We start from the raw sequence: 12,356 nt of genomic DNA, 5'->3' as shown, positions 1-12,356 counted from the left end.
CAAGTTTAAGGCACACTAAAGAGAAAATAAAAAACAAATATTTGAGCTAAATATTACTGAATTATCCTATACAGTACCAAAAAAAAGCCACTCTTATCGTCAGAGGAAGCTTGACAAGTGAAAAAAGATGTAAAAAGATGTAAAAAGATGTAACAACGATAGACAGGTGGCATTGCCACACTAGCTCGCTGTGACATCATAAATTTTAAAGACATTTGTTTAAGCATGGTTCGTTTCTTATCGGTACAGAACTAAAGGTATATACAATGTTGTATTTTAGGTAATAGAGCCAAAGATTGAACTTGGCAAGTTTCAAGGACATTTACTGAACCTCAAAGGCCCAAACATAGAAAAATACTTTAAATTTCTGGCACAAAATTCAAATAATGGTACTTTGGCCTTCATTTTATCTTCCAGCAATCAAACTGAGATAGAGTTTTATAAGGATACTACAGTGAAACCTCATTAAACCGTAATTGGCTGGAGCTTGTAATAAGTACGTACAAAACAGTAGTGCTGCTTAACCAAAATAGCATGAGCTCGATCACTTACCTGTCAAAAACTTGACTCCGAGAGAGAGCGATGAAAGGGGAAAACACATGCAGTATTTATTCACTTCACGCAACAAAAGTGTTATTTTTGTTTGATGCCGCCGCGGCCTAGCAGTGGTGACAGCATCCTCAACCTTATTGAAGCTGCGAGCCAGCTTTTCAGCCAGCTTCCTCTTCTCGGCAAACACTCGCATGGCAGATTCCTTATTGACATTGCATATTCTCCATGCACGGGCGCGTTAGCGCTGCAGAAGTCACGGGGCTCCTTATTCATTGCAGGGTGCTGTTTTCGTTGCGACAATTGCATTCATGAGGCTGACGTAACGCGCATCTTCTGCCACTGTCGGGCCTGAATCGCCCATGCTGTCGCTTTCTGTGTAGTCCTCATCACTGTCACTAGGTGACACTTCGGCAACATCAGAGTCAACGATGACGAAAAGTCTAACCTTGTAGCCGACATCTCTTCGCGGTCACACCAGCGCTGCCGAGCAACTTCTTCGTATTCCAAATGCCACACACCGCAGTCAACAGTAAATCCCTGCTGCATGCCAGCGCTGACTTCATGTCACATTCAATACCAGGAACAATGTCTCATTTTTCTTCTATGCTGAGCACCTGGCGTCTTCTTTATCTGAGCTTCAGCATGACGCGAGTCCTTGCTTGCACAATGCCACAACACTCTCTGGCACGGCGCTGAAATTATGTTGATGTTGATGTTACTTCACGCGCAAACACACAGGGCACTTGGAGGCCGTTGTTCTAACCTCTGAGGCTTGTTGTTCTGCCTGGCTGCCTGATGGAGATGATGCACCGCCATGTTTGCACAATGAAAAGTGGAAACACTACGTGTTAAACGATACGTACGCAATATGCTGGTGCTGTTTATACAGATACAAAACACATTCTGTTCAATGGTTGCCGAGTTGAGGATTTGGCTTTACCACTTTTAAAATGAAACTACTGTTTAAGCAGGTACAGTTTAACGAGGTCTTACTGTACATCAGTCTCAACAGATTCAGTGTTTCTCTTTAGCGTCCCATCAAGCATAAATAGCCAAGGAGCTGTGCAGTGTGGTTGTATCTGTACAGTATTTGTGTGGCTCTAACATGGTAGTCATTTCAGTTAATTAAAGGGACACTAAAGGTTACCAGAAAGTCAAGTTAAAGTGGCAGAGCAATGTTCTAGAACGTCTAAGGCGTCAATATAATCGCGAACAGAGCTTTAGTAACCGAGAAATTGAAGTAAATGCATGACACGATTTGAGACCCCCCAGCGACATTCCGGTACTAGCCCGATGACAAAAGCACTCCTCATAATTTGTGTTACTAATACTCAACTACTTGTATTAAAAATAGCATTTCATTCGATTATAAGACGGAAGAAAATGCTACTTGTCTACGTCTATTCGATTCTAAGAAAAAATAACATTTTGGCGTTACCCTCCAGTAGTATGGGTGGTCGAAAGGTTTCGTTTTCGCTCGACTCCGCACCGCGCACACTTTGGAGTTTCAGTAGTTTTGTTATCGCGTCGTGCTGTGCAGGTTCTGCTGGCTCGCGAAACTTTCATTTGGAACAAGCAGCGAGAATGCCACGTCCATGTGATGTCATGGGAAGCCCTCGTTGCTTTCCCGCTCCGGAGAGCCGGTGTCGAGGCCGCCGTCGTAGTACGCAACGACGCCGGCAGCGCGAGCCCCCAGTAGCAGGTCGCGCTCGTCAGTGCTCAAATCGCTGAAGTTGAGCCCAGCATCGCGAGCCAATCTGTCGTTGTCAGGGTCCATTGCGACGAGCGTTGAAGTTTGTGTCATAGAATAAAGTACCAGCTTATGGTCGTGCGTTTCTCCTTCCGCTAGCCACCATACTCCCGCTTTCGCTCTGCTGTCGGCTCTGTCTTGGCTGTTTTGGCCGCGCGTTTGCGTTTTGCGCAGAAAAGCCGTAGCGCCATCTGCGGACGCCGTTCTACTCACCAATGGCTAACGTCACTATGAGACCATGATGTCAGTACTCCTCGATCGGACGGCGGGTGATTTGAACTGCGCTAGAGGTACGCGGACGCTTCAGAACGCATTTTCTCTTAAAATAAGTCTCTCCTTGGCACGAAACAAGCGTTTCGAGGTTTTTGGGATGGTATTTCAACAGTCCACATTGACTTAATAGTAACCTTTAGTGTCCCTTTAAGGTTGGCAGCTGGCGGGTTGATACCTTATGGTCAGAAAAAGAGCCAGTGCAGAAGATCACATGAGCACATTAAAGAAATGTGATGACACGAACACTCATTATTTTGTGCTCTTAAATTCTCCTCAAGTTTTTCCTTTTCCATATGCCCATAGGCTTCACATGTTTGCGAGAGTCCTCTGATTCCTTTTATTGTGATAGCTATGTATACAGACACTTTAGGCACGGTCGTGTTGCCGTCATTTGGCTGTCATGATATCGATGGCGCATGTGCAGCCAGCACGCGGAGGGCTATGACTTCTCCAGAGGTGCAAGAGATACACTGTGCGTTTCGCTGCAGAAAGAGCGAAGCCAACTGGATGCAGCGTTGTGCCCCACTCAACTAGCTGGCATGAGCATTGTTCGCACAAACACTAGTGTTCCTGATGTGCATATGTGTACGTACCTCTCCATGGCCACACTGGAAAACTAATGCTTCCATTTCAGCACATCTCTGACCCCACCGTGCTTTACACAATGGTCTGAGGGGAATGCACAGTAGGTTTGAAGCTTCGAAAATTGACTGTTCTTACAAACGACGACAGGCCGACACGTTTGTTGCAAACATTACCTTTATTACCGCACTCCATGACTCTTCCCCCACGCTGTCCACATGCTGTCCATCTGTGCACACCACACGCAACACACACTGCGCCACCCACGTTTTCCTTACTTTCTGCCGCTGCACTGATGCCACCTGGTCCTGTCCCTGGCAACTACAGGCGGCCGCGACCGCGCGGCCTTCGGGAACTGTGCCTTGCCTCACTTGGAGCTCTCGGTCTGCTTCATGCGGTTTTCCTTCACTCTCATCACGTGCACCATCGAGGTGCAGTGCCGGTGGCAGCACTCCTTTATTTCAGAGGTCTAGCGGCTGTCGGGGCATCATTTCTGCTGTAAGGAACAGTTGCTTTGTGTGCTGCGTTGCATCAGCATGTCACCCCCTCTGTATTGTTAGAACGCTGTCTGGAGAGATTCAGCACAATGCGAAACCTCGCTGTCGATGTCAGTGCTTCACCCTTTGGGTGACTCTGTTGGTTTTCTTTTTTTTAATAAACAAAATTTTCAACAACACATGCAGTGTTGGATCTGTCAACTTCTTTTCTGTTTATGTCATCTGCACTGGCTTTTTCTCTTCTTCTCTTCCTGCTGTGGTAACTCAGTAGCTCTAGTGCTTCGCTGCTGAGCACAATGTCTTAGGAATGCAAGGATACTCATACACACTACTAAGATTTTGGTGCACATTAAAGGAGCACAGAAAAGCAGAATTGGTCATTGCTCTGGCATCTCTCGTAGCATAGGGTTTCCTGAAAAATTTATTAGATGGAACTCTTGTGCTGCAACCATTCAGTTATCATGGGAATTGTGGTCAGTATACATCGGTAGTACCTAGTATACCTAATTTTTATCCTTGTGGGTTCAGACATTCTTTTAGTGTCACTACACCTCTTTTCCAAGCAATTATAGTTTTCTAAACATGGGAATGCAATGTCTCGGTATGCGCAAACGAGGGATCTGCACAGGTTCCAGCACATCAAGTTTTGTGTCTCTTGACATTGTTCAGTGACCTGTTATACTAATAGTGCTTCTCTTTGAAACTGAACTCGTCTACTCTGTTCTCTCTTGCACTTCTGGCTAGGGCAGATTATTACTCCTGCCAACATTTTTTTCCCTTGCTAAATGCCCAGTGCAGCTGGACGCACCTGTTTGGGTTTTATTTAGTTTTTTTTTTTTTTTTTCCAAGGTGAGAGGCGCATCCTCACCGACAGCATTGTAGTTGAACTGTGACCTGAATCACTCAATCATGTCTTACTTAGTTATCTGTCTCGCCTGATGCATTAGTGGGAGTCTTGTGGTTTCTTTTCTACAGGTTTAATCCCCAGCCGCACTAAGGTGGGGGCAGAATGCAAAAACACTCGTGTGCCGTGTTTCGGGCGCACATTAACAAAATCCAGGTCATAAAAATTAATCCAGGGGCCCTCCACCATGGCGTCACTCATAACCCACTGGGCAGTCTTGAAGTTTGTTCTCCCCCACGCCCCTTTGGGAGAAAAAGAATGAAGAAACTGAGACAGAAAACCTTGCACCTCACTTAGATGTCAAACCTCATAGTTTAATCTGATTGAACTTGTAAACATTTTCACGAATAACATGGGCACCTCATCCGACTTTTCTTCCTTGCATCCCATTTGAAATTTTACTAAGGCACTTATATACAAATAGGGATTGTATTTCAAAGCACCAAAGTGCCAGTGATTGAAGAATGTTCTCAAGTTCTGTAATAGCAGAATAAATAAGTCACTGGAATCATTGTCTGCAGGATGTGAACCAGAAGTACAATACGCTGCTCCAGATGTATGGCGAGAAGGTCGAGGAAGCAGAAGAGCTACGTCTCGACCTGGAAGACATCAAGTCCATGTACAAGGCTCAGGTATTTAGTTCACTTGATCTTATGCAAAAAGCGCTATCAGCATTAAAACAATGCCCACAGAGCAATGAAGTTGGAAAAATGCACACAAAGTAATCACTCAAAGCATGATGCAAATACAGCCTTTTAGACATCATGGAATAGCTCCTAGGCTAATGAGTTAAATAAGTGGCGTTTGCAAACACATAAAATGAAAAACAAAGAATAAAAGGAAAGAATTTACAGAAAGCAGCACCCCGAACTGCACTTGGCAACAAAGACTGTGCATTCTGAACCACTGTGCAGATAATTTAATACTGGAAGTGTTTGTCCTTGTAAAGGCATTCAACTGAATTTAGTACATTTACTGTGGCTTCTCGTGGCCTGTTAACTTTTATGACTGTTTTTTTCCAGTATTCATGCGCTACATGATGTGTGCTTAGCATGTGAGCGTAGGATCATTTTGAATATCGAACACAGTGCATGGCCTGTGCTTCTGTGAGTATGCAATCCAGGCTTTCTAATTATATGAAGCCAACAGGCAATTAAAACCACGAAAAGCATGAGGAATATTGACTGCTCTTTTTACTTAGTTGTTTAATTAGTTGTCCATGATAGTTAAACTTGCGATAAATTTTCTATTCCTAGTCAGTGGCACAGCCAGAAATTTCGTTTGAGGCGAGGGGCTGGAGGGGGTGCTTACGTTGCAGCTCAGCCTTCTCCTTATAAAATTTGTAGAGGGATCAAATACATGCATAATAACTGCATTGCCATTGCCAAAGATGCTGCGAACGAATTCTTGAATGCTACACACCATCAAGAGAAGCAAAATATGCTTTTCATAAAATAATATACCCGTCTGTCCCAAAAATTGTGCCCTAAATAATTGATATCAATGTTTCCACATTTTTTGTCTATTTAATAAGTAAAGAAAATATCACACAAACTTTAGAACTATATCATTTCAAAACCAGCAAAGCAGTGCATGCCGCTGATGTGAAAAATGTGAAAAAGAAAATTGAAAATGTGAAAAAATGTGATATGAAAAATATGAAAAGAACAAAACAAATAAAGGCTATGAAACAAAAAAGTTGAAAACAAATATGTTAATGAAACTTTGTCAGTCAAGAACCTTGTTTACATTTTTGTACTTATGCAATGGCCAGGGAAATATTTCAATGACACTCTCATTTGTTCCAATGTATTGCACACGAGCAACTGTCACCAGTAATGTATCGTGAGCAATCGCACCGAAATTATAGTCGCATCAGAAAGCACATAAAAAAAAGCAGGAGTTCCGCAGAATATACGAAAGCAAGTCAAATGAAAGTGCGCCAGTGCAAATATATGACAAAAGGGGTAGTTTATTTAAAAGTAGTCTCCATGAGCATTTAGACATTTGTCCCACTGACTAATGAGTCGCGTGATGTCTCATAAAACTCCTTGTGTTGCTGCTTCAGAAAGTCTGTAACCGACTCTGCCACGTCATTGTCCGACACGAATCTGGTTCCTTTGTGCCGATTTTTTTTAAATTTTCGATTGCCCCAAGCTTCAAAATGTGGAAGTCGCAAGGCAACAGGTCTGTGCTGCATGGCGGATGTTGCAGCGTTTCGCACTTGAACTTTGCCAGTTTTGTAGGTTTTTGGAGGTTTTAAACCGTTCGCTTCCAAAGCAGGCACTCCGCCGGCTGCTTCCGCCATGGCCAAAGCCGATGGTTCGCCAGCCTCCGGACAAAGCATTGCTTTTAAAAAGCCCCAGTAGAAGGTGCTTACCTCTACACTGTTGTTGGGTTGTTTTGTCTTTTTCACACCGGAATGACATAGTTGGACACTATTTTCGAGCTTGGTTGTTTGAAAAAAGAAAAATGAAGTTGGCGGCTGCGCTTTCTTTGTCGAATCGTTCACTGCGCCTGAAGCATGGGGTCACGGAAGAAGAAAGCTCTCGCGTGTGAGGAAATTCTCAAGTTGGTGTTTCAAAGTGATGATGATCCAGAAGCTATCTCGGACCAAGAAAGTAGCGGTAACGAGAGTGACGGTGAGAATGGCAGTGATTGTGAAAGCAATGTGTGTGTATCTCAGGGCGCCCATGTCTCCACCCCACCACCTAAAAAGACAGTTCACATAATGTCACCAAACTGTCTTTTAGCGAAAGTCCTGGAGTCAAGCGAGTGATCAAGCTGAAAGTAGGTGAGAAAGTGCTTTGGGTTTGTTCAACAGTCTCCTCGAAGACAATTTTTGGGACATGATTGCAAGGCACGGCAACACTTATGCAAGGGAGAAACAGTCTTCTAAGCAAGGCCCCACATGGCATGAAACGACACCGAGGGAAATGAAAGGTTATTTCGCGCTATGTGTATTAATGAGCCAGTCAAAAAAGAGCAGCAGCCAGGCATGTTGGTCACAAGAAAGTGTGAACAGCACACCATTTTTTGTGACAGTGATGCCCGGGCAATGTTTCTTGGCACTCTTCTGATATCTACATCTCTGTGACAACAACCTTACAGCAACTGATGACAGGCTAGGGAAGCTACGACCTATACTGGACTATATCATCAAGTCCCTAGGTAATGCCTACTCTCCAAAAGAAGGCCCTCCTGTGGGTGAGAGCTTGATGAAATTTCTTGGTCATCTCACATACGTTCAACCCCTCAAAATGAGCCCGTTTTGGCGTGAAGTTTTACAAGCTGTGTGAATTTGCTAGTGGCTACTGCCTGAACTTCTATACAGGAAAATGTGAGAAAACAACCGCTACCATAGGAATGTTGTGTAACGAGGTTGTCGTCATCAACCTTGTCGGCGATCATCTTGTGGACGGTCACACAGTCTACATGGACAATTAGTATTCTTCACCACTCCTCTTCCTTCACATAAACCAAGCGGGATCAAACGCTGTGGGTACTGTTAGGGTGCACCGTGAGAACATGCCCAAGGAGCTGAAAAATGGCGAGTGCAAGACCTTCTTCTCGCAAGGCATCATGGTCTTGACGTGGCAGGACAAGAAGCCTGTCAACATGCTCTCTATGTGTGACAACAAAGCCAGTGTGACTGACACCGGCAAGAAAAACCGCCAGAATGACCTGCTTGTTTCGAAGCTTCAGGTTGTGCAGGACTACAACCATGGAATAGGAGGTGTAGATCGGGAAGGTCAACAGCTCACTTCCTTTTCTATAATACAAAGGTACACAAAAAGGATACAAGGTATTTTTTACATCCTGGACATCGCTGTTTATAACAGCTACATCCTACCATCCAAGATTACAGGAAAGCGAGTAAGCCATACGGACTGGAAAGTTGACCTGGTGAAACAACTGATCGAAGAAACTGTGTTGCCTGGATACCAGCAACGAGGCAAATTGCCTGTTGGTGCCTCACCGATGCAGCTAGAGGCCTGTGAGTAGACCCACTTCCCTTGCCAGATCCCACCAAATGCAGTCAAGTAAAATCCATACAGACAACATCAGGTCTGTAAAGCCGAGGGGGAGAGTGAGAGCCGGTGGGAGTGCGAAAAAACTGAAGTGACACTTCACACGCCCGTCTGCTTCAAGACCTTCCACACTCGCAAGGTAATCAGAGTTCATTGCTTCCGGAAGACATTCCCAAACAGAATAAAGCACAATGTGTTCATGTGGGAAGTAATAGCCGGAGTTATGGCGGTTTGGTTACGATGCCGTACACGGCAGTCTGTGGTGGTGAAAGTTGCATTGTACAGCTCACGGGAACAGGCGTCGAAGCCATGGAAGCGAATGGCTTAAAAATAGCCAATGGTAGAAATTGATTTAGCCATGCCTTCATAAGAATCTGTTGCATGAGAGCTTTGGGGCATCTAAAAAAAGTGTTAAACTCACACCACAAAGATGGAGGTAATCAAATGCATCATCTCGATCTCCTTTAGCCCCTCTCCCCACCCACGGTAACATTGATGAAAAATTTGTGTGGTGCTTCAACTGAGCAAAAAGGGCCTCTTAAAGTGCTCATTGGGAAAAACATGGAAGCGTCAAAATACAATTGATCCTCGATATAATGAAGTATTTAACTTTTCATAACCTCTTGTCCATAGAACCCCATGTATTTAGAACCTCAGTACAACAAAGTGGGTTTGTATGCGATTTTAATATAACGAAATTTTGCTTTCGCCACAAAGGAATGCCGAGACAATAAACTGAAACTTCCACCAGCGCAGATGGTCAAGTGATTGAATTACAAGTGGCTACTTGCAAACGCACCTCTCAATTCGTGTGTGGCGTAACAAGAGTAGAGCCGTATCATGTTCCGTATAAAGTCCTATCGCAGCCCATGCACTTTGTGCTTTAGGTGCGAGTGAAAGTGTGCGAGGGTGAGACAAAAAAGATGGTGGTTTCATGAGTGCTGCCTTCCCACGTGAGACACGATAACACAATCAAGCGCGCCGAGGGACCGGTTGGGTGGCGGGATGTAATTTGGCATATCGCGATTTGTGCCGCGTGTCTCCACCATGGCTGCGCATGGCTGTAAGTGCGAGCTGAACGCATACACAGCTGCACACCCTGCTTTAGAGGTAATCGACCGCCTGAGTAGGCGTGCTGAGGCGGCGTGGCATCGTGTAACCTGTCTTCCTGCGCGTTTAGTATTGGAGGTTGCGTAATCTTGGATTTCGGTTACTTGTTGGAGTGACTCGCTGCCTGCGCTTTTCATGATAGCGTCATCCAAGTGGGGACGACTCGTATCAGCTGCGACGGCGGAGTGCACCTGAAAGCTTCGCTGGCTTTGCTTAATTCGTACCGCCAAGAAGAAATTGACCACGTACGGGGCACAAAACCGTATCATTTGTCGCTGACTGCCAAATTCTTCAAAATAAATTGTTTTCTCATTCAAATTTGCTTTCTTCGATTGCCCGATAATTGCCCGAGCGACTGTACTTATTTTCATAAAAGGTCAAATTTTAATACAACGAAATATCATAACGAAGCAAATTGCCGATTTTACCTTCTTTGTTATATCGAGGTTTAACTGCATCAGGAACACTAAGTGAAGATCTGTTTTTAGGAAGTGCCAGGAAAGGCTTGATCATTTAGATGTTCTGTTCATTTCAGATAAATGAGCTCATCAATGCCAAATAGTGAGCTCTTTTGGTCATCGCCAGTTGCCACCAGGGGCACCACCAGACACTCACCATCGCAGGCGAAGGCAGTCAGTGTCTTGACACATTGTGTCGTCCACACCGGAGTATTAAAGTTAGGAGAGCGGAAGCTAGGTGCAAGATCTGTACATAAACAAGATGTGCATACCAGTGTTGTGTTTGTATAGTGCTTTGTAAGGCACGGAGGGTAATCAAAGGAACTTCGCAAGTCTTGATTTTTTTTTTTAATAAAATGTTTTACCTGCGGTTGTTACAGACAGTGTTCTTGTGCATGTTTCCATTTTATTTATTTGTACACTTATGACCAGATGGAGCTGTCCAATAGATGTTAATATAATTAATAAATAAGTTAATAAAGAGGTAACCAAAAGTGTTGCTGAATTAAATAACGAAATGTTGCTAAAATTGCTGTCAAGTGTAGCTATGATACTATACGCAGTATTTCTGCATTCGTAAACCAAACCAGAAATTGAAGTATGCTATAAAGTTGAGATTTGTTGTATGTGCCAGTTTTGCCTTTCAGCGTGGCTTCATGAAAAGGTGCACATTACGTAGGACATTACGGATAAGGACAGTAGAAAGATAGAACTGCTACACACACATGTTGTTCTTGGCACAGAGTACGAAGCATGAAGCAAGGAAACAGGAAAAACACAGGGAAGCGGCAACTAGGACTAACTGTTTAGTAACAGATCCAGATACAAAAATTTACCGACTATTATGATACTCCCTAATGCAAAATTTGAGTGCAGCTCTATACGTGTTTTATTTTGCAATATATTTAAGCAAAGAACTGGAGACAGACTTGTAGCAGAGTTGGCGATAATCGAAAATTTGATCTGCAGGTCAAACGCGTCCGCTGTTATGCATGACTCATCGAAGGTTCCAGTGTAATTGCCGGTGCCGCCTGGCTTCCAGAAAGTGGTACACAATTCGCATTGCGCGTACAGTCAGATTACAAAACAATCGCAAGCCATGACAATAAAAACAAGCATGAGCGAGAGCAAACCAAGCAAACCAAACAAGGCCATGCAAGCAGACGATAGTATGATATGAGTGGTGCAGCTTGGATCAGTTGCGAGTAAGCATTGATCGGTTGGGCGTGTTGGCGTGACACCAGTTTGCCATGCACACATCACTTAACTCTTTTTCTACCGTGGGGAAAATAGGTGTTTTTTGTAGGTTACGTCAGCTTTTTTTTTTTTTCTGAAGGAACTACTGCACTAAATATTTTATGTAATACATAAACAAAAAGCAAAATGAATGCACTTTTCACAGATAAAAGTTTTATTAACGAGATATATGTAATAAAAAAGATAAATTGCCAGAATCGATTTTGGGATAAAATTGAACAAAGTTTGTAAAGACACGCTTGTATATACAAAGAGAAACATATAAGAAAAATTAGGAGATATACAAAATGTATTACCATCCAAAAAAATCATAATTTTTTATCGAACAGGTATTCCACTACGAAAATTTTACTGCAAGCACTAGAGCAGGGCCTGCCGCGCTGCGGCCGCGGATGTTCCGGGCTCGTTTTTGTCGTCGTTGCTCTCAGAGCCAAAGTCCGACACATACGCAGCATCCCGAGACTCGCTGCTGCTTGATCCATCTATAAAATCAGCTGCAGACCCACGGGAATCGCGACGTCTGCGATCTTTCAAAGCGCGCGCGCCGCTCCCGGAGGCGGCCATCTTTGCTTTCTACTTTGACGATTGCGGAACTGCGGAGTGCATTCAAAAATTGCCGCCTGGCTTGAAAAAAATCTAACTGCTTAGAAAACAAGAATGTAGTTCTGCTCCTTCACTTCCAATGACGCAGTATGTCCGTGAGCAGTGCGTAAGGTCTCTAAAGCGGCGTTTCAAACAATCGATAGCGGGCAGCCATTCTCGCTTTCTACTTTGATGATCGTGAAACATTGAAGTGCGTTAAAAAATCACCGCCTGGTCAGAAAAAAGCTAACTGCTTTGAAAACAAAAATGTAGTTCTCCTCCTTCACGTACAATAGCACAGTGTGTCCGTGAGCGGTGCGGAAGGTCTCGAAAGTGGCGTTTCAAACAATCGATAGCGGG

At 44.0% G+C, this 12,356-nt stretch overlaps 1 protein-coding gene and 1 pseudogene across 1 annotated transcript in view; both read left to right on the top strand.

Moving 5' to 3' along the window:
• LOC135919085 (TATA element modulatory factor-like) overlaps positions 1–10,540 on the top strand; it is a 51,361-nt gene extending 40,821 nt beyond the window's left edge. The window contains exons 24-25 of the mRNA XM_070524455.1: positions 5,080–5,190; positions 10,235–10,540. Coding sequence (XP_070380556.1) covers positions 5,080–5,190; positions 10,235–10,261 — 138 coding nt within the window. The 3' untranslated portion in view covers positions 10,262–10,540. The remainder of the gene's footprint in view (positions 1–5,079; positions 5,191–10,234) is intronic.
• On the top strand, positions 6,982–9,561 carry LOC135919092 (piggyBac transposable element-derived protein 4-like; annotated as a pseudogene).
• Positions 10,541–12,356: the final 1,816 nt, after the last annotated feature.

Source organism: Dermacentor albipictus, chromosome 8 (genome assembly GCF_038994185.2).
Source record: "Dermacentor albipictus isolate Rhodes 1998 colony chromosome 8, USDA_Dalb.pri_finalv2, whole genome shotgun sequence".
Taxonomy (NCBI): Eukaryota; Metazoa; Arthropoda; class Arachnida; order Ixodida; family Ixodidae; genus Dermacentor; species Dermacentor albipictus.
Note: the sequence above shows the minus strand (reverse complement) of the source record. Positions and strands in the feature narration are given on the sequence as shown.